Genomic DNA, 23,565 nt, shown 5'->3' with positions numbered 1-23,565 from the left:
TCTGCAGCCCGCTTGACTTGGTCTGATTTGTGCTAAGCTGGACGCCCTTCTGAGGGCGGCAGCTGCATTTCTGTTTCTCCCGTATCCCAGCACTTAGCCCCAAGGACACTGAGGCCCTTGTACTGGGGACCTAGCCAATCACAAGGGCTGAGCGACTGCGACAGGAAAACGTGACATGGGCAATCTTGGTTCTTTCTTTAGTTTGAATAAAAAAATAACTTTTTAAGTCATTTATTTAAAGGAATTTTATCCTTGGTAAAACACAGAAATATAGACACAGTGGTTTAAAAAAGACATTTCGACTAATTCTTCATCTTTTAACAGGTCAATTTCATATATTAAAGCACTCTTCATGATTAAATCCATGACAGGATACATAACAAACCAGAAAATACCTTTTGTTTGTTTTTTGAGATAGGGTCTCTCTACATAGTCCTGGCTGTCTTGGAACTTACTGTGTAGACCAGGCTGGCCTCAAACTCATAGAATCAGCATGCCCCTGCCTCCCGAGTGCTGGGATTAAAGGCGTGTGCCACCATGTCCGGCTAAAATACTATTATTTTTAATGGAAAACATGAACTATATGATAAAAAAAATCACTATTTACCCCATTTAGAGGTTAGAAAAATGCGTTGTTGCCAACACTTTTTTTTTTAACTTATAGTGACAAAGGAAACCGATTAAAAAATCCTTACCATTGTAAAATAATAACTAAGGACTTTGGGGGACAGTAGCTTGAGACAGAGTCTTATGTAGTCCAGGTTAGTCTCAAACTTAGAATCCTCGTGTCTCATCTCCAAAATGTTGGTTAGAATTACAGATATGCATCACCACAGCCAGGTCAGGATTATTATTTTATATGCATGCGTACTTGTCTGCATGTATATCTGTGTACAACATACATGCATTGTCTACAGAGGGCAGAGGAGGGCTTCAGATTCCCCCCAAGACTGGAGTTACAGACAGTTGTGTGCTGACATGGGGGTGCTGGGCATCGAACCTGAACCCTCTGGAAGAGCTGACAGGGCTCTTACCCACCTAGCCATTTCTCTGGCCCCAGGAGTACTTTAAAAACAAAGAAACAAAATGAAAAGAAAATATTTTATTTATTTATTTTGTGTGTGTATGTAGAAGTCTGAGGAGAACTTCCAAATGACAGTTCTCTCTTGATACCACATGGGGTCTGGAGATTGAACTCGGGCTCTCAGACTTGGTGGTGGGTGGCCTTTACCCACTAAGCTGCATCACCAGCCCAGAGGACTACTTCTGATATGAATGATGGTCTTAGGTATGAAATCAACTGCTCTGATCATGCATTAACAAAGACATACAGGCATGCAGTCAACAAGCAATGCACAACCAACTCTGCATCACGACATTGCCAGGCGTGCAGGTCTGATCTGAATGCTCCTTTTGTCTAGCTTTATGGCCTTCTGTGTACTCAGCCCATTTTCCAGAATGCATGAAAGAGGGTCATGGGTACTTTATTTAAATAGGCTAGCTTGGTCACCATGTCACTGTTTCTGGCTCCTACTGGAACTCTGGAAGGAAAGAGACCTCCAAACTTCTTAGATTCACTCCTTGAGCAAGTTATTCTCTCTGAACCCTGGTTTCCTCATATGGAAACTAGGGGCTTGCCTTTGTGTGGTTGCAGGGTTTGCACTAACTCCTGACCTTTGCCAGCATTGTTCCTCAGTCCTAGCTGGGTCTCTCTCTTTCAAAGTGCACTAGTAACTAAAAAGATTTCCCATAGTTACTATGTTCAGCATAACCCATGTGCTGATTATATCTGGTTACATCTGAACAGGGCTATATGTAGTCCCATATATCTAATCCAATGTGAGGATCCTGTGAACTAATATTTCTGTAAGCACAGCGACAACAGCTCAGAGAACAATGTCCCCAGCATCAGGCTGCTGTGACCCTAAAGAAAGAGCTGGGTATACTCACACTTCCAACTATACTCCAAGGGGTCAGATATATAACAACTAGACACTAGAAGACATCACATTGGCAACACATATTGTGAATGCCATAGTGTTTGTTATGTGTGGTGTAATAAGTGCAAAAGTTTCAAAAGACAGGAAATAAAAATCAAAGCTATCATTAAGTACCAATTCTTGGAACAGAGATGAGAATGGTACCCAGCTGTCTCTGTCCACAGATGTCCTGTTTGGAATTGTACAGTGCTTTAAAAATACTTACACTAGTTTTTGTTCATTTGTTTGTTCTTTAAACTGGGATATTTCATATTTTTTTAAAAAAAATCTGTATTTTTGTCATTTTATAAGAAACTCAGACAGTATCTGGCGGAGATGACTAGTTGAGGTACACACTGGCTGCTTTTATGAGATGGCCTGCTCTCACCAGTGCCCACATCGCCAGCCTGACTAGGTGAGCTCTCCAGGGCTATAGCACTATTGCAGTCTCATCAGCTTCTACACATGGATTCCTGTGGACCTTCCTGTGAAATCATGAACTCAAGAGAAGACCTTTACAGCTGACCCAGTAAGACAGCCACCAGCACAGAAGGCAAGAGACAACTTTCAAACTCAGGTTATTTTGATAGAGAGTCAGAGCAAAGGGGGTAAAAGGGAGAAGCAGACAGACTTTGTCCTGTTTCAAACATAAATTTACGGCAGCAATCTGAGAACAAGAGTTAAAGCTGGACCACGTATCAAGCCTAGGATGCTGGTGATTAGATTCCCCTGTGGCACAGCAGGCCCTGCACATGCACACACGACATCCACACAAGAATCAAGTCCATCTTACAAAGTCCAGAGGTGCACCAGGGTTTTACGCCAGACTTGAAAAGGGTCCTCTCTGGAAAATGCAGACAGTTTAGTAATATGCCGTATTTCTTTTATGATACATTACTGTGACAATTTGAACATGGGTGTTCTGATAATGTAAAGTCAAACATGGTTACTGAGCCCTCTTTCCTAAAGACATTGTCTTTCTATAAGGATAGGAGTAACTTCTCCGAGTCCTCCTGTAGGTCATAGAACTGTTAATGGACAGTCACCTGATTGTTCACTGTGTAGGACAGCTCTCAGTGGGTGGAAAGTTCCAGGAGTCTTGACTTTCATATCCAAGCTTCAAAATAAATATGCTTATAAAAAGCTACAGTGTATAGGGCACTGCTTGCTCTGCCAAAGAAGCAGGTAATAAGAGAGAGTTCTTCCCACATATTAAAAAGTTTCCACATGAATATTAATCAATGCTTTAAAGATTGCCATCCAATGTACTGCAGAACACTCCTGTTTAAACACACTGTATAGGTGAAAGCTTTTAACTTCTCTTGGCTGACATATCTTAGCGATGCTCACGATGCATGCCAATCTCTTAACTTTGACAGCAGGAAACAAGGATCTTTAAATTCATCCAGATAATAACACTGACTGTACACCACTGGTATTATTTAACTCAAAAAGGAGAGAAAAGGCATGTGACATGTTTCTCAACAAGGGTGAACCTGGGACATGCTGTCACAGTGAAAATCTCTCTAAAGGGTGAGGCCCACGTGGCCTCATGACTGGTGGTTAGAACCACCAATTTCTATCTCTGTACCAGACAGTGAGAAGATCGTGAATGCCACCCCCATTATCAGGATTTGTTTAAAATTAACAATCCTTTATTTAAAGAACAGCATTCCAAGTACTCCTAAGTTTTCTGACTGCTTTCTTGAAAAAGTATCACGGTCATTCACTAACCATGAGAAACCACACACATGAGAATCAAACTGGATGAAATATAGGAAGGCTCAGAAGGCTGCATGCACCATGTTTGTAAACCAGCATCTTAAGCCACTTCACCTGCTAACAACTCTCCACTGACATCACAACGAAGGGCACAGTTATGTGATACAAGCTTTGTTCTGCGTGTTATATTGCTCAGGTCACTCCCAGCCAAGAAACTGCATTTGTTTATTTGGGAAACTATTACTTTAAGTTCAAGCAATACTTTTCTTCCTTCACTCCTGTTCCCTTGATGTCAAAAGCCAAGCATTTTGTGCAAGTGACCAGATTTGGCCCTGAACACACTGCCCACTACTGACAGACAGCTGCAATGCATATATTAAGACACCACTCAATAGTGTATATACCTGGAGGATGTACTCCAATAAGCTACTGTCAGAATTATCAAAGATAGGAATGATGCAGAGCACTTCTTAATATCCATTATAAACAAGAACCATCAGTATTTTAAAGGGCTAAAATGCAAAATGCACAAAATTCCCAGAAATCTGGGACCTGAAGCAAAGAGAAAGAAGCAGGAAACTCTGCTGCCCGAACGGACTGGAACTGCCAGGGCAGGCTAAGGCAAGCCTGGCTGTAACTCCCGAGAGGCCTCAGCAAAGCGGCCCGGACACTCCCTACCAGCCCCAGCCTTTCCTCTGAATGGCATTTCTCAGAACGAAGACAGTGGTGTAGGCTTCTAGAGAATTGATCTGGTGTTGTTTCTTCTCATGATGACTCTGACACCTGGGGATGCTGTGTCAGATTTTAGCCTCAGGAATAAGAAAGCAAAAGAAGTACCAGGAGAAGCCTCATGTGCTGGATGTTTGCAGGAGAATGAGCTCAGCAGGATAAGGACGATGCAGGGCATCGTGAAGCCCAGAGAAGAAAAAGACTAATAGTAAAGAAAATTTAGTTAACTTCCTGCTTTTGCTGAACTTGGACTTACTCAACTATAGACTGACCAGGGGAGTGGGAGGGGGTTTCTGCTACATTCTGTATGGAGTGATGATAATGTTGAACAGTTTACAAAGACAGTTGTAGTTCTTAAACAATGACTGAACTCTCACCAGATGACATCATATTCTGAGTGACAAACATGCTGCAGGAGAGCCTGACAAGAGATGGGAGGGTTGACTGTAGGAGAAAGGCAGCTTGAAATGGCAGAAGTGAACCTAGGCCAAGCTTAATGGATCTAAGTATTTGCAATATTTTGATGTAGAATACTGGAACTTGGCAAGCAGGTAACAGAGAGGGAAAAAAAAAAGACATTATGGTTTTGCAACAATCACCCAAGATTGGTAATGGCAAAAGAACAATTTAGCACAGATGAGAAATCAATCACTAAGTGCCCGCAAAGATCAGACATGAAAACGAGTGCTGCCTCTACCCAAGAGCTGCCTAAAGTTTGACAGTGCTTGATGAACAATCAAATAATGAAGTTTTTTGCCTCTACGAGTGGGCTAATTTTAAAAGTGAAGGTGATGTGCATCCACCTACAGGAGTATTTAAAATAGAAAGTAAGGAACTAGATGGAATGGGAGAATGGCAGATGCCTAGCTTTCAAGGGGACGACAAGATACTGAGCTGTGTCTCAACAGTATGAGATGGCTGGAGTATCACTGTGGGGAGGGGACAGGGGAGACTGGCATAGTCCAGGTACAGCATTCAAGACAATGACACTTGTATAGACACAGTATCTCATCCCCCTCCTTGAACAATAAGGACTCAAAGCTGATCTTTTTTTTTTTTTTTTTTGAAACAGGGTTTCTTAGTAGCTTTGGAGCCTGTCCTGGAACTTGCTCTGTAGACCAGACTGGCCTTGAACTCACAGAGATCCGCCTGCCTCTGCTTCCTGAGCACTGGGATCCACCACTGCCCGGCTCACAGCTGCTCTTTCTGTCTCACCATGCTTGTGCGTGGCATGCTGTGAAGATAGACCCCCAGTGGCAGGAGAGGCAGGATGGGAACTCTGTGAACCTAGCTGGAGGACCCAGCATAGAAGAATAAAAAGGAGGGCCCAGGAGGAAGAGAGGAAAACCAGATGTAGGATGAGCCCTTCTTCCTACAGAGTCCTTTCTACGCTTTCACCAGCTTCTGACTGGTTTCTAGCTCCCTCCACCTTGTTTTTACACATTGTTACTTTACAGCTGTGAGGCAGGAGCAGGACAGACAAGAAAAGCTCGAGGAGGCTGAAGGGCTCTGTCCTAAATTGTAAGTGTCAGACACAAACCATCAGCCGCATTCCTCCATGTTCTAGAATGCTGAGTTCCATTTACTCGATAATAGTACGATCGTCTAGGGCAGGCACAGCACTGCCTCAGGTGGAGACCTCCTACACAACCCCCAGGGCTGCTGTAGGCACCATGCAGCTAGGACCACAGCGTGAAGCAGATGTAGTTCCCAACACCTCTCTAACCGAACAAATGAGAAGTCGTTTTGTTTCCTAGATGCTGTGACTTCAAATCTTTGAAGGCAGACTACTTCTCCAGCTTCCTTTAAAGGAAACACCAGAGCCTACGCGGGAATTATACTGAGTGGTTTAAAGAAATTTTAAGGATCTCCTTAAATCTGTAGGAATGAAATTGGAGCCTACTATCTTAGGATTGTCTCTATATTATCTCTCCCAATTAGGAATCCCAGATGGCTTTATTGTAGCCTCTGTCATCCTGTGACCTGCCAGTACCAGGGAGGAAATTCTAGGGAGGCCACCAGAACACCCTGGCAGCCAGGGAATGGCATTATTATCATTTAAAGGTGGGGCCATTGACTATTTTTAAAGTTGATTTAGTGTATGGCTTGCCAGGATGTACAGGTACCATGTGCAGGCAGTGACTGTGGAGGTCAGAAGAGGGCATTAGATTCTCTGGAACTGGGGTTATAGATAGCTGTGGGTGCTGGGAACTGAACCCAAGTCCTCTGGCATAGTAGTCAGTACTCTTATATACTGAGCCATCTCTCCAGCCCAACCTTTCACTGTTGTTGAGACAGGGCCTCAAGTATCCCATGTTACCTTCCAAATCCCTATCTAACTGATAAGCAGTTTGAACTTCTGGTTCTTCTGCATGCATATGCTACCATACCTCATTTATGAACTGGGCTTACTGAATGCTAGATAACTCCCGCTACATCCCCCAGCCCCAGCCACTGACTTCCCTCCTAAGGAGCTAGAATGCCCAGACTTTGTATAACGGGAGAACTATAGAACCCTACATTCCTAGGTATCTGCCAGTGGTACAGAAGTTAACTGACATACCAGGAATGCAGCCCAGTGGAGCCAGCCTGAGAAATAAAACACATGAAGTACAAATGAGAAGACCTGGAGTGCAGGGCTGCTCAAGGCTGTTGGAGCTCCCACACCCCAGATGTCTGCCCTGCTAAGTTTCAGTACTACACTGATCTCAAACCTCCTCTGTATGCCCCAAGTCCTCCCTTCTGTAGGTCACTGTATATTGAAGGTGTGTATGTGGGGCTAGAGAGATGGCTCGGTGCTTAAGAATACTTGGTGTTATTGTGGAGGACCCAGGCTCAGTCCCCAGTACCCACATTGTGCTTCACAAACTATAGTTCCAGGGGTTCTCATTTTCCTTTTTGGCCTCCATGGGGCATCAGGCACACATGTGATGCAACATACATATGTGTATGTATGTGTGTCTGTGTATAGGTATATGCAGGAGAGCAGGTTAGGAACATACCCAGGAAAGACCCAATCCTCTATCTTACAAATCAAATATATATTCTACCAAAATGTCTAGTCTACTTTGTACACACTAGAATGTGAGAAATACTGTTGTAACTCACTAGAATGTTTTCATTAAAAAGTCCGTCTAGCATGATTCAAATACAGCATTTAAAAAGTATTTGTTGACACTTGATAAACATATGTGAACACAAGCTTTACACAAGACTGTGGGGCTGTAGTCTCTGTCTGACCTGTTGCTCCCTTACAGTGTTTTCAATTCACGTCTCCTTTTTATAAATAAACATGCGAGAATAATCTAAGAAAGAATTTGGGAACAAGGACTGAAATGGAAAGTAAGACCAACAGAACACAGGTCAGTTCTCAAAGCTTAGAACTCATAAGATTATCTGAAAAAACGTTCATTCCTTGGCCCTTGGACCAGATATCCTCTATATCTGAAGTGGGACCTAAAATTTGCATTATAAATAAATATTCTTAGTAATTTTGGTCCAAATGGTTCATGAATCCTAACTTTAAAAAGTTTGACAACTTTAAAGCAGATAAGCCAGTGAAGTAGAGAGATTCACCCAAGAGCCATCAGCGCAGTAACACAACTTGAGAAGTAGGACTGGGGATCTCAGTGGTAGTGTTTGTCTACCATACTTGAAAGCTTGCGTTCAATCCCCAGCACTGGATAAACCAGGCATGTTGGCACATGTCTGGAATCACTGTTCTCAAAGTAGAGATAGAAGGATAAATGTTTAAGAGCATCATCAGCTACTTGGGAATTCAAGGCTAGCTTAGGAGCTAGGAGATTTTGTGAGACAGCTGATTTCACTTGTTAACTTGACATGACCTAGAGTCCCCTGAGAAGAGTCTCAGTGGGGGATTGTCTATATCAGCAGTTCTCAACCTGTGGGTCACAACCCCTCTGGCAAATCTCTATCTCTAAAAATATTACAGTTCATGATAGTAGCAAAGTTATAGTTATGAAGTATAATATTACAGTTATGTACTCAAAATTGGTTATGAAAATAATTTTATGGTTGGGGTCACCACAACATGAAGAACTGTATTAAAAGGTCATAGCATTAGAAAGGTTAAGAGCACTGGTCTAGACGAAGGTGGCTTATGGGAACGCCTATGGGTGACTGTCTTGACTGTTTCTGATGTAGGAGGATGCAGCCCACTGGGGGTGGCACCATTTCCTTCTTCTGGGTCCTGGACCCTATCAGTGTAGAGAGTGGGCTGAGTAAAAGGACAATGTATATTTATCGTCTTCCTGCTACTGACTGGATATGAGGAGCTCCTCCACGCTCCTGTTTAACTTACCCACACAACAATGTAATCTGGAACTCTAAGTGAAAAAAGCTCTTTCTCCCTTAACGCTGCTCTGTCAAGGTATTTTTTATCACAGCAACAGAAAGGAAACTAGAAGGCCCTATAACACAAAAGGAAACAAAGTACACAACAAAACAAAAACTCAAAAGCAAAGTGCTACAGGTAAGTCCTGAGGGGAGGCCCACCACTGATCTGCACAAGGTGTGCAACTGATTTGGTGGGGGACTCATACTTGGTACACACATGGCAAAATGAAGTGTTGAAGAGGAAGCACGGCCCGGGTCCCAGGCAGTGAGAGGGTGAGAATAAGGCAACTGTGATGCGGGCTCAAGACCCCAGACTCAAGCCCAACTCCAAATCTGCCCTTTGCTGGTGTGAGAGTAACTTTACCTCTCTAGCTTCCAAACTAACAGAGGGCCTAATTTACCTCCAGAGACCATGGTCAAGAGCAAATGATTAAACTTTCTGTAAATTATAATGCATCAAACAATAATCAGTACAGTAATAATAAGGCACCAGACACTACTTTCTTAAATACTGATTTTGACATACTTGTAATCATTTTGATGAATGGCAAGAATAATAGAGTACTGCTGGAGAGATGGCTCAGAGGTTAAGAGCACTGGTTGCTCTTCCAGAGGTCCTGAGTTCAATTCCCAGCAACCGCATGGTGGCTCACTACCATCTAAATGGATCTGATGCCCTCTTTTATCACGCAGGACTATATGCAAATAGGGTACTCATATACATAAATAAATCTGATGGCGTAAATGTCTGGAAGCCCAGAGTGTGCCACAAAGCGGTGCCAAATAAGCTGCGTGCAGTGATTCAAAGAATGTGGGGAAACAGCCCTTGCTCCAGCTGTGGTAAATGGTAAGAAAAGGAGTCGAGGCTCTATCTTTGGGGTTCATTTTATTTTATGCAGGTCATCCCCAATAACGGGGTAGAGCTTCTCCATGGCCCTTGGCTGAAAGTCTTGAACTTCCTCAACTATTCTCCACAGAAGACCTGGGGCTTCTCCACCAAGAGCACAGTGCTCTAAAAACTTAGGGACTGGGTTTTCAGAGGGCCAAGTCAAGGAAAGAACAGAACAGCTGTGTGTCTAAGAGTTTGAGGCCAAGCTTAGCTGTTTCAGAACAAGCAAGTGAGTTTTGTTTCTGAAGGGAGTCACAGTGAGAAACAGAAAGTGAACTCTTGCCCATTGCAATTCATTTTAAAGATCTTGGCCCTGTCTCAGTTCAATGAGAAGAATCACACTCAGACCCAAGAGAGAGTGAGGGACCAAGTACCAGCAGAAGGCAGAAGTGGAAGCAGCCAGGCCAGATTCGGGATAGAAGGAAACCTGGGGACAGACTAGGTCAGCTAGAGTTATGGACTGCCTCTTGTAACTCCCCTCTCACCTCCATGCTGATTGTTGCACCACAGCTTTTCTTTGTTCATATGTATAATCTCTTTAAAAGGAAATGTAGGAATGATATTTGCTAAAGGAGAAGCTTTAGTATAGATACTTTTCTTTTCTTTCTTTTTTCTTTTTCTTTCTTTCTTTTTTTTTTTTTTTTTTTTTTTTTTTTTTTTTTTTTTTTTTTTTTTGAGACAGGGTCTATCTATTTATCCCTGGCTGTTTTCAAACAGAGATCAGCTGGTTTTCTACCTCCTAAGTGCTGAGATTAAAGATGAGCGTCACCAGGCAGGCCCACCTAAGATACTTTCTTGACAACCTTGTTACTGTGGTGTCACAAGCTGAGACGGGGTCCTTATGGTGTAAGAGAAAACTCTCTGATCGTCTTTAGTTCCACAATGTGGTAGCACACCTGGGATGTGGAAGCAGGAGGATCAAGATTCTAGAGTTCACTCTGAGGCAAGCCTGGGCTGCATAAGAGCCCACTTTTTTAAAAGGAAGGAAGGAAAGGGAAGGAGTATACTTCAATATAAAAGTCAGATCTTGGAAGGTTTATGAGTTCAACCGTAGCACATCACAAAATTACAGGAAAAAAAAAAAACCAAAAAGCAAAACACCTTTAATCCCAGCACCAAGGAGGCAGAGGCAGACAGATCTCTGTGAATTTGAGGCCAGCTTGGTCTACAGAGTGACTTCCAGGACAGCCAGGGCTACACAGAGAATCCTGTCTTGAAAAACAAAACAACACAACAACAAAAACATAAGAGGAATTAGCACTGAAGGCAGAGTAAGAATCAAACCCACAGAGAATGTAACTTTTGAGCAAGTGGATTACTTGCAGTCCCCTTTAGGGAAGAATATGACAAAGAAACTGAGAAATATGGAAACTGATACTGTATTTATGTGGTTCCCACGGTTACAGCACAGGCTACATAAGACAAATACAGCTACTTTTCAGATGCTTCAGGAAATGGAAGGGAAGTCATATTCAATGTTGGACACAACAAATGGAATTACAATTTCTAAGAAACCTCAAGACAGAAAAAATAGCATTTGGTTAAGACATGGGGCTTAAGGACAGGTAAGAGGTAGCAAACAGCCTGACCCCTGCAAACACAGTAAAAGGTTTTTCAATTTAGCCGTCAGGTAACTGGTGTGTGTGTGTGTGTGTGTGTGTGTCCTGGAATCAACAAAATGACGAATGAGTAGTTCTGTCTAGAGCAAAGAAATAAAATCCTGGGTCAGCAAAAATGCTGAATTCTATTTACTCAAGAAAAGAATAAGTCAAGTAATCAATAGAGTGCACAAAACAAAAGGATCCTGAAACACAGGATACAGAGGCGACAAGAAGATGGTGAAATTCACTACACTAGGTCTTCAGAAACTGGCAGGTTAACGTTAGCAGAAACTGGATCACTTTGGCTGCAGAGAAACAGCTGTGAGTACCCGTATGTAATGAGTATATCCAGTAACACTCAAATGTGATATTATATTTGGAACCACCTGCTAAATGTCAAGTCTGCACATCTGGCAGGCAGTGTGGTTACCAGAGCTGATGGCCAACTCTAGTACCCAGAATCTACAAAGACATATAATAGCTTTTAGACAATCTGTTTCAATGGTCTGTTTAGGAAATCTGGGAATCTAATGGAATTGCTTTATCTGAACTGCAAGTATTTTTGGGAACTTGTCCACCTGCTTGGGCAACCATGTTAATAAGCAGAAGAGTGGTCACGGAGGCAGCTAAGACATTAACACCTGGATAATCAGTATCAGACTGCATTTGCAAAGTGATGAACAGTCTTTATTGGACAATATTTTGGCTCCACGTACTGCATCTCATTATTGAATCCACATCATCACCTGTTTAAGGTGTAAGTAAGCAGCTAGGCCTGGTGGTACAGGCATGTAATTCTAACCACTCTGGAGGCTTAGCCCTAGGAGCACAGTAATTTAAGGTCTATGTGGGACAAAAGAATTAAAGAGTGACATGAGCGACTTAGTGAGATGCTACCTCAAAATAAAAATGTGAAAAAGAGGACTGGGGACGTGGCTGAGTGGTAGAATGCTTGTCTATCACACTTGAGGTCCTGGGTTCAACCCATAGCACTGGGGAAGAATACAATTGAATTACAACTAGGAAATATTTTAGGTTATTTGAAAATATTGGCAAATAAAATTAGGAGTTATTGGTTACAATGAAAAAAATTATGGCATATATATTGTATAAATATATAGTGTACTGTACAGTATAGTATACAAAAAATGTAAGAGGAAGAAATATACATTAAAAATACATGGCAGGGCAGTGGTGGCTCATGCCTTTAATCCCAGCACTTGGGAGGCAAATGTAGACGGATCTCTCAGTTCGACACCAGCCTGGTTTACAGAGCGAGTTCTAGGATAGCCAGGGCTACACAGAGAAACCCTGTTTCAAAAAACAAAACAAAACAAAATAAACATACAAAACCCAAAGAAACAAAAACTAAAGAAAGAACTCTAAATGAGCCAGGCGGTGGTGGCGCATACCTTTAATCCCAGCACTATGGAGGCAGAGACAGGTGGATCTCTGTAAATTTGAGGCCAGCCGACTACAGAGCCAGTTCCAAAGCTATAGAGAAATGCTGTCTCAAAAAAACAAAACAAAACAAAACAAAAGAACTCTAAATGAAGACATTACATATTATAAGTAACACAACTTCCCTAACTCTGTGACAATTACGAATGAGAATAGAGGGTTGTATGTTATACTAGAATTTAATTTCCTTTTACAACTTTTAAAACTGTGGTTACTAAAAGTAGGTACACAATTATTCTGCATGCTTCCTGCATAGTAAGTTTAGATAGATCTTGAAAGAATGAGAGATTAATAAGTAAAGTCCATGGATCTGTTCATCCCATGTGAATATAAGAAAATGATAGTTTATTCATCCAAGTTGTTTAAACCTTGGCTAAGACTTCATTAGCTATGTACATTTTTACCTGTATATCATGTGGGTCAATTTTTAAAAAGTTAGAAAAAAAAGCCTCATTAGCTGAAATGCAAATGAGACTGTCAAAAAAGATTATGACCAACACTAGAATTTTGACAGAATTTCATAATAAAGAACAAAGAATACACAAGATTAAAGTTAACAGATAGATAAGCAACTGCTAGAAAGTCAGGGAATCCCATGGTGATGCTAACAGGCTGTAGAGACTGTACGCCAAAGATAAGTCTTTGTACCTGCCAATACTCTAACTCCAGGTAACAACAGTGATAAAAACCTGACACTGGAACAGTAGAATCCTCCTCAAAGCAACGTGAAACAAACCAATGCTTGGCTAGGGATTCACACCTGAAGGAATAGTGGTTTTCTCCCAGTTCTGGTGGTGAGGGTTCCTGGACCTACACGAGCCACCTGACACATGTAGCAATGCCATTAGCCCAGACTAGTGGGCTGGAAACAAGTTTGCTTCTCCTGGTACCACAAAAACAGAAGTGTTCCCCATGCTCTCCAAATGATGCAGAAGCCAATGAGCTGGCTACAGACAGACACTGAGGCAAACAACTGAGTTGCTGAGAATATGCACACCCAACCTCCATAAGAACTGAGACTCCATGTCTTCGATGCTAACTCAGCTCTCTCCTGAGCAACAGTGAAGACTGGGATTATGTGTTGCACTTTTGACCTAACTGTAGCAGTATACATGAACTTTAAGTTGGTAATTCTGAAATGATCTGAGTTCTGTCTTCAGCCAAAACAAACCCGTACAAGAAGAGCTCACTGTTGATATTCCCTTTACTCACCTCTTTGACACTATGTGTTACTGCCCATATTAGGAAAACTCTTGACATCACCTGGAAAGAAGTCAGGACAACAGAAGATGGCACAATTCCTGGAAGAAATTTAGGATGTGTAAATTAATGTACTTTTTAAAAAATCACATAATATGTTTTATCACATAATAAGTTTTCCAAAACCTTCAAATTTAAATGTCTACAGTCAACACCACCTCCAGCACCCGACACCTACTATGTGGCTATAAATTAAGTCTGGCAATATCACTGTAAAATTTTCCCTGCCCCAAGCAGTAACATTGTTCATGACAACTGAGGAAGCTGGCTGGCTTCTTTTCTTAAGCCTTCAGAATCAGTGACCAAATACAATATTTTTAATACTTACAGACAAAACAAAACCACCACCCGACCATTAAACAAGGACCTTGATGGTTCATTTTCTAATATGGCTTTCCTGATGACTAAGCAACTATGGGCAGGAAATCAGTCCTACTTACGTCTAACGAATGCTGAAAGTTCCTGGGTATAAAACTTAAATATTTGGCCAACAAGACTAGCAAAACTCAAAGCTTATTTATCTTAAAACAATTTTTTCTCACCTTGTTCACTGCAAGCATAAGTCTAATTATCCTCTCAATACACTGTTTATAACATGAAAACATCTCAAATTCTACTAAGTTCATACTTCTTTGGCTTCAAATGCTATAACCATGACCCCAACATATAGCATTCTTGCCTTTTTTTTAGGGGGGGGGTTGTTAGAGACAGGGTTTCTCTGTAGCTTTGAAGCCTATCCTGAAACTAGCTCTTGTAGACCAGGTTGGCCTTGAACTGACAGAGATCGAGATCCAACTGCCTCTGAGTGCTGGGATTAAAGGCGCGCCACCACCACCTGGAGAATTCTTACCTTATTAAAACCCCCAAATAAGCCATCATTTGAAAACATTCTCCTTGTGATGTTAAACTAGCATGGAACTGTTTTTAAAATGAGATTTGAAAGCCAGCAGCCCTTCTGATTCCCTCACTACTGCCAATGCCTATTCTCATTTGCTAGACCCCTGAGATTGAACATGGGACATTCTGCACCTTCCAGGAGCCTTCATCCCAGTCAGTATCTGTCTTATCTTCAGCACAGCCAGTGGACCATCTGTATCCTGCACCATTTCTACTCTTCAGCATACTCACTGGCTATTCTGCACCATTTCAATTCTTCAAGCTCCCTAAAATACAGTCTTTGAACATTTACATAGCAGGACAAACTTGCAAAGACCATGTACAAGTCAGATGGAGCTACCTACAATTGTCACCACAAGCTGGCTACAACAGGAAATCACTTTACATCTATTTAAGGGATGCTATAGCATGCTAAAAAACGGATTTTTAAAAAGAAACATGGGCTTCAAAGAGGGAGAGTTTGCTCCTTAAAGCAGGTATCATGGGAATGTCAAACACAATGTTTGGCATACAGAGGTCTGTCGAATGAATAGAAGAAACTGCAAGTGCAGAGATGGACAGGCAAATGGAATACATAGTGAGTCCAGACAAGAATCTTCACCTTTACACTCACTTGATTTTCAGTAAGCATCTAAGACAATTTGATAGAAAAAATGATTTTATTTTCAACAAACTGGTGCAACTGGGTACTCCCAGGTGCAAACAAAGGACTTACACAAAACCTGACTCAGGAGCTAAGATGGCAAAGTGGTTAAGAATGCCTCCTGCTCCTCCAGTTTGTCTCAGCCCCCATGTTGGGTGGGATGCCCAGTAAGTTCAGCTCTAGGGAACCTGACATCTCTCTGGCCTCCATGGGTACCCACACAGATGCTACATACACACTGACACACATACATATTTTAAAAAAACCAAAGAAATTAACTCAAGGCTGGGGTTCAATTCAGTGTCAGAGCACTTCCCTATCAAGGTCCTGGGGGTTTGAGTCCTTGCCATTCATGTTTGAATGAACACACACACACAGACACAGATACACCCACTCACCACACACCACCTACAGGGCTGAAACCCTAAAACTCAGTAGAAAACAGGTACAAATCTTGAAGGTTTGAATCACATAATAGTTCATGAGATATGGCATTAGGAAAAAAATATATTTGGCTCAGAAAATCCAAATGCCATGTGCTTCAAAGGATACCGAACAGGAAGTGAACACAGCTCTGTTCCAGTTTGGATATGAGGTTTGGTGCCCAATTTAACAATGTTCAGAGATGAGCTTTGGGGAAGTGGCTGAACCATGAAGCTATATTCTACTAAAAGTGTCCTGACCTCAACAGTGGGTTAATTCACTGATGGGTTCCTTGACAGGAGAAAGACTTCAGGAGGTAGGCTCTACCTGAAGGACATGCGTCACTGGGGCATGTCCTGAGAGAATGCATATTGTCTTTGGATCTTTTCTTGGTTTTTGCATTTTTCCTGCATTCTGTCATCATCAGAGAAATAGCCCCCTTTGTCCCATGCTACCTCTGCCGTGATGCTGCTTTACAGTCCCATAGTAATGCAGCCAACTGACCATGGAATGAAAGGGTGAGCCAGGATAACCCTTCAATCACAGTGATGGACCGCTAAACACACCATAGCCGGGAAAAGATCTGCAATCTTAATTGACATGTGAGAAACTTTTACAATTCCATAATGAAAAATAACCGAATAAAAAAAATAGTTGAAAGGAATGGGAAAAGCCACTGAACATCATTAGTCACCAGGAGACACAGATCAAAATCAAAAGAGACAGACTTCATACCAGCTAGCACAGCTGTACTGTGAAACAGTACAGCCACTCTGGACAGTTGTCAGTGCCTCAGAGTATTAAACACTGAGTTATATACAGGCATGCATGTGGGCATACACACCCACCCACATACACACACCCACACACATGCATGTGCACAAAATTTGTTTCCACAAAAATTTATGTATGTTCATAGTGGTGTATATATGTTTATGAACTGAGAATAAGTGTCTGTCAACAGGTAAATGGGTAAACAGAATGTGGTATACTCTTAAAGATAAAGATTAATAAAATGTGGGGCTGGAGAGACGGCTCAGAAATGAAAAGCCCTGGTTGCTCCTCGAGAGGACCCAGGTTCCATTCCAAGACCCCATATGTCAGCTCACAGCTGTCTGTAACACCAGTTCCAGGAATCCGATTCCCTCTTCTGGTTTTTGTGCGCACCACAGATGCAAGTGATACACAGACACACACACACACACACAAATGAAACATCCACACGCATCAATAAAAACTGAAAATAGAATAAAAATAGATATACATGCCGGGCGGTGGTGGCGCACGCCTTTAATCCCAGCACTCGGGAGGCAGAGGCAGGTGGATCTCTGTGAGTTCGAGACCAGCCTGGTCTACAGAGCTAGTTCCAGGACAGGCTCCAAAACCACAGAGAAACACTATCTCAAAAAAAAAAATAGATATACATGTTTGAATTTAATTCTCAAATAGTTAAAACTACATTAAAAAAGAAACACTGTAAAAAGTAATGAAGCACTGACATATGCCACAATATTGATGAAACTTCAAGATACTATATTGAGTTATAAGAAATAAAGGGCAAAAGGCCATACAAATTTATATGAAAGTACATCTGTGGTTATCTGGAGTTTTGGGGGAAATCGGAAGTGACTGTTAATGGATGTCCTTTTGGGGTAATGAAAATGTTCTAAAATTGACTGTGGTAATGGTTGCACAACTCATTTTACACTCTAAATGGGTGGATTATATCTGAATAAAGAGATGTTATTAAAAATAATATGAGTGAAGTGCAAAGCCTGGTTACATAATTATAACACAGCTAAAGAAACAAATTAGCAAATCAAACATTTAGCTAACACTTTGAGAAAGTTTTACAAAAGAGCTGGAGAATTAGATTTTTATTAGCAGCAAGTATTTGTTGCTTAAGAAAAGATGAATATTTCCAGCTGCTTCTTTTCCTCCTGCTCCAACCTAAAGACCAGTTTATTACAAAAAACTATGGTTTTGCCCTAATTTTTGCCCACCTTCCTTGTCCATTAAACAGTGTGTTGGCCACTGAGCTGCTGCTGTTTCTTGAAATGCTCCAGGATGCTGTTGTGTTTTGGTGAGCTTCAGAGTCCGGACTTCAGAGCTGTAAGCTCAAAACTGATTTGATCTCACTCACCAGCAAGAATGGAGCACTGGGAAACTGATTTACATTAATTAAATCATGTAAGATACTGTAATAATCCAAATATTAATTTACTCATCTGTAATAGTGATGTAGCTTTCTAATAATCTGAGGCCAAAATCAGGATGCTCAGAAGTGTGGCTTTAACTAAAGAGTAGAAGGACAGTCAACTCAGCTGAACACGAGAACCCTTCCCACCCCAGCAATGGAATCCAGAGCCTTGTGCAGCGAGGCAGGCATTCTACAAACCATGCCACAAGGGAGCCTTTTATGTTTTAAGATTTATTTATTTTATGTATATGAAGTTTGCCTGGACGTCTTTTGTGTGTGCACCACAGGTGTGCCTGGTGTCTGAGGTAGTGAGAAGAGGGTAGATCCCCGGAACTGGAAGTATGGATGGTGGTGAGCTGGGAACTGAATCCTGGCCTTCTGGAAGAACCAATGTTCTTAACTGCTAAGCTATCTCTCCAGTCTCTAATGAGGAATTCTTGTGTTTTTAGAGACAGGGTCTTATTATGTAGCTCTGGCTGTCCTGGAACTTACCATGTAGACCTGGCTGGCTCTAAACTCACAGAGATTTGCCTGTTGAGATTGAGGCACATGCCACCATGCCCAGCCCAACAAGGGATTCTTTTTTTTGTTTGTTTGTTTGTTTTGTTTTTCGAGACAGGGTTTCTCTGTAGCTTTGGAGCCTGTCCTGGAACTCCCTTGGTAGACCAGGCTGGCCTCGAACTCACAGAGATCCGCCTGTCTCTGCCTCCCAAGTGCTGGGATTACAGGAGTGCGCCACCACCACCCGGCTCCAACAAGGGATTCTTACTCACCCCTTCTTTACCATAAAGTACACTTTTCTAGGTAATTAGAGTATTTATAATTGTTTTCTTTAAAAAAAAAAACGCTAAATTAAAAAATATCAGGAAGTTTTCCTTAGAACAAAATTTGAAATAAAAAACATCTATCTATTCTTTTCTTTTACCTTTAAAAATGTATTTATTATCATTGTATATGTATGGTATGATGTGATGTGTGTGCCATGACATTCATGTGAGTTCCAGGGATGGAACCAGGTCACTGAACTCAGGCTTGCCCAGCATGTACTTTACTGGTAGGTTGAGTACCCTTGAAAGCCCTCTGAGCATATTTAAAGAGACATATGAATTCTAATGCTTGTGCTCTTTGAACTGTTTTCCCTTACATATTTCTCTGACATCCTTCAAAATATCTTGAGTGATACTATTCCTTTAAGTGAATATATTTATCCATTCTCCTTTTATCAGACATTTAAATTACCTTAAATTCCTTGCTGTAGTTAAGTGAAGGAATAAAATACTATAAATAACTTAGCATTTTTGAGCATGGATTTGTTCAAGGACTCTTTTCTTGGGGTAGTTTCTCAAGAGTAAAAGTACTAAGTCAAATGGTAAGAACAGCTTTAAGGCTATGAAAACACATTACCAAATTACTTTCCAAACAGTTTGTTATCAATTTGAATTCCTAATCAGCAATATCCAAGAATGTATGCCTTTGGCAACAAATTTAAATCTTATTCACAAATCAAAAGCTAACTAATGTTTTCTAGTTTGGTGACTGGCCCTGCTTTTAGGCACTCCTGCACTTGTAGCCAGGGGCCTGGTTCTGTAGACGCTACCATTTTCCCATACTTGTTCTTCACTCCAGCTCTCAGTGCGGTTGCAACTCACCCCAACAGGACACCCAGCAAACAGAAGTTGAGGCCCTGATCTAAGCACACTCTCAAAATGCCTGCTCCCCTAGGACAGCTGAAATGCCGGTGGTGAGGGTCCTGGGGATGGAGCTCAGTGGCTGGGCACTTGGATAGTACTCCTATGGCGCAATGCTCAACCCCAGCACTGCATAACAATAACAACGCAAGAAACCATCTAACAAAATATGCCAGAAGGAGCGAGGCACAGTGGTGCATTTCTAAAGTCCCAGGACTGGAAGGCTAATGCATAAGGATTTTAAGTTCAAGGCTAGCCTGGGCTAACATCTTAAAACTCTGTCTTAATAACAAAGAAAAATGCCAGCAATGTCTTAGGGTTTCTATGTGATAAAACACCATGACCAAAAGCAACTGGAGGAGGAAGGAGTTTATTTCATCTTACTTGTATCCATCATTCAGAAGTCAGGGAAAGAACATGGAACCAGGAGTTGATTCACAGGTCATGGAGGAGTGCTGCTAATTGGAATTGCTCCCCATGGCTTGCTGAGCCTGTTTTCTCACAGTACCAAGGACCACAGCCCAGGTGTGGCATTGCCCACAGTGACATCCTCCTCATCAATCAATAAAATGCCCTAGGCTTGCCCATAGGCCAGTCTGGTAGGCATACCCTCTCAACTGAGGTTCCCAACACTAGCTTGTGCCAAGCTAACACAAAACTGTATGTAAGGGGGTGTAGTAAAGAAAGTGCTGGATGGCTCCTCCATGGGGCTGGGGAGGTTTCTATTGCGAATAAGACAGAGAGAACATCCAGAGGCATCTGGATGTGTCCAGAGCAGATAGAAAGACACACAGACCAGACATAGCCAGGGTTAGGGAAGCAGGAATAGAAACAGCGAGCGGGAGAATAGTGAGAGAGTGGTTGGGTTATAACATGAAGAATGAGTAGCTGGGAGGGAAATCTGTGAGCCAGAGCAGTTGAGGGTAGAAGTGGGCAGGGTGTAAGAGTGTGTGTTCCAGGATGCTAGAATGGACTTTAAAATGTATAATGGGTACTTGTGAATAGGCACCATAGGCCTGGAGACTAGCATGAACTTTGATATGATGACAAGTGCCACAGGTATATCAATGGGGAACCTTATCCTTTCTCCAGAGACAAGGAGAATGACTCCTCTTGGTGAAGAGAAAACCCATTTCACAAGTTCCTGAGGAATGCTGGATTTTATCTAACTGCCAGAGATCCTTCTATACTCCTGCTTGAGACGGGTCAAGGCTGTCACTTCTGGATATATGCACTGCCTTTTAGAGTTTGGGGAATTTGAGTTCTCTTTGAACTTGACATTACAGCCTTTTGTTGATGATAAAAGACAGAGATAATCTCTGCTGCAGCTGTTTCTCAGATGAGGAGGATCAACTTGGTGGTCCAGAAAGCTGGAATGCAGTTAAAGGCGGGGAGGGAGGAGAGTTGGGCGATTGCAGGAGACTTGGGGAAATTCTGTCAAACTCATCACTTTACTGACTGTGCCTGATGAGACAGTGAGCAATCACACTGGTGGGAATGGTTTACATCCAGAACACAAGTAAGAAGAGAGGCCTTTCTGTAAGGAGGACTGGCTGAACGCCGAGGAGCTCCAAGTCAGCCTTAGATTCCAGCTACACAAACAGCAGAAGCCGCACATCTTATCTCTAAAGCATCTATCTCAGAGAGGCTTGTGGTTATCAGATGCATTTCATAAGAAACTGTCAACCCCATGCTCTTTTCTGGAGGGATGTTACACAGTGCAATGCTTGCCCTAACTCTCTGTAACCCTTCCATAAAGCTCCAGATGGGAAACCTGCTTTAGACTTTATGTTTGTTCCTTTCCAATGATAAGAACTGTATGACTCAGTCACCCTGGTACCCAGAAAGCTTTAAGCTAAGCCTGAAGCATAAATCCCAGGCAATCAGAGTACAGACAGAAGAGGACCACTAGATGCCTTTCTTTTCTGCTTCTGTACTAGTCCCACTGTGCTGTGGCCCTTGTTGGAGCACAATGTATGGCATGTTAAAGTCAACTGCAGATGTTTTTGTTATTTTCAGGAGTCAGGGATTCTGCAATCTTAGTAAACTCCAGATTAAAATTTATTCAATAAAGATTTGCTGGCACCTATTGTCATTTTATTTAACAGCTATTTCTGGAATACCTATTCTGTGCCAGGTTCTGTTCCCTTGGTAGGATCCCAACTGTAGAAGACAAAGTTCAGTGTGAGCTTAAACATGGCATGTAGGGAACATTCTTTAAAACACCTCTAATACAGAGAACTTCTCTCTGAAGGCAATGAAGGTGCTTAGAATTTGTAAGTGACAGATGGTATGATCACATCACAGGTAAAGAAAGTTACCATCACGCTTGGTTTAATTCCAGCACTTGGAGGCAGAGGCAGGCAAATTTCTGTGAGTTCGAGGTCAGCCTGGTCTACAGCGCTAGTTTCAGGACAGCCAGAGCAAATAGTGAGATGTCTCAAAACAAAACAAAGAAAGCAAGGAAGGAAGGAGGGAAGGAGGAAGGGAGGGAGGGAGGGAGGGAGGGAAGGAAGGGAGGAGAGAAGAAGGAAGGAAGGACACTACTGTCAGCAACACAATCCCTTAACTAGGCATGGGTGTAATTTGAGAAATCATGAAGGAATTTTGTTGAAAGGACAATGAACTTGTGGAGCATTTAGCAAAGAAAAGACACAGTCTGTGTGTGTAAACTGTATATAGGTAATCTGGCAACCAGTGCCTATTTATATAGAAATGAGGATTTACTGAGTCATTAAGCCCTGCAGGGTGGAGAAATCCTCAGGTAGGCTGGGTTAGTGGGGCTGGTAGACTAGCCATAGGTGAGCAAGACAAGGTTGAAGGTTAAATACTGAAAAGGCGAGGCAGGAATGGGAACAGAGGAGAATAGTAACAGCCTGGGAGGAGCCAACTAGCAAGTTACAAGGACAAGGTCAAGGACACCGGAACCAATGATAGGTACAAAAGGCAGTCAGTGCCAAAGAAGAAGCTAGATGTTAGCAAATGAAACCAGACCACAGAACCTCCCCACCAGGTACCTGCATACCAAATTGTAAGCAATAATGTTAAATACCACCCACCATCAGCAGCAACCAAAGAGAACGGGCAAGTGTGTTTAAGAGTAGTATGCCTACCCAAGATATTCTGTGTAAAAGCAAATGTTAAGAAGACATCGTTACAACAGGGGAGAACCTGGTATACAATGCTGACTCAGGTAAGCTTCTTGAGGACACTCAAGCTACTGGAATCCATGCAAGTGAAGTAAATCAAAATAGAGAACTCAGAAGTGTTGTGGAATATTATTTTAAGGTGTGTTACATTTCTTCCTACTGCAAAGACGTGTGGTCAGGAGGCTGAGTCAGCAACTAGCTGCCAGGAAGTGGTGGGAGGAACCATGTGGAGCAGTGCTTTAAAGTGGGAGCTGAGCATTAGGACTGTGGGTTTTCTGGAGACACAAGCAAGGAGAGAAGGTTAACTACTTGCTATTGAGTCTCTCTGAGTGAGCAGAATTTCACTTCAACCTTTGAATTCTGAGTTCTATAGAGGGGTAGCGATCTAGATAAAATTTCCCTTGGTGCCTTTGAGAGAGCCGATGTGTGAGGGAACAGAATTCCCACCAGATGCGGCCCTTTCGGGCAAACCGCTGCTGGTAGCTGTGGGTTGCAGCTGCTGATTAGGGCAGAGTTGCTTAAGGCGCATTAAATGAAAAACAACAGAGAAGTCTTCCTTTTTTTTTTT

The 23,565-nt window shown here is 42.1% G+C and overlaps 1 protein-coding gene across 1 annotated transcript in view; it reads right to left on the bottom strand.

The window, feature by feature from the left end:
• Hacd2 (3-hydroxyacyl-CoA dehydratase 2) overlaps window positions 1-23,565 on the bottom strand; it is a 92,892-nt gene that overhangs the window by 28,022 nt on the left and 41,305 nt on the right. The window contains exon 4 of the mRNA XM_005344887.3: window positions 13,950-14,038. Coding sequence (XP_005344944.1) covers window positions 13,950-14,038 — 89 coding nt within the window. The remainder of the gene's footprint in view (window positions 1-13,949; window positions 14,039-23,565) is intronic.

The sequence above is a fragment of the Microtus ochrogaster genome, chromosome 2 (genome assembly GCF_000317375.1).
Source record: "Microtus ochrogaster isolate Prairie Vole_2 chromosome 2, MicOch1.0, whole genome shotgun sequence".
NCBI classification, from domain to species: Eukaryota; Metazoa; Chordata; class Mammalia; order Rodentia; family Cricetidae; genus Microtus; species Microtus ochrogaster.
Note: the sequence above shows the minus strand (reverse complement) of the source record. Positions and strands in the feature narration are given on the sequence as shown.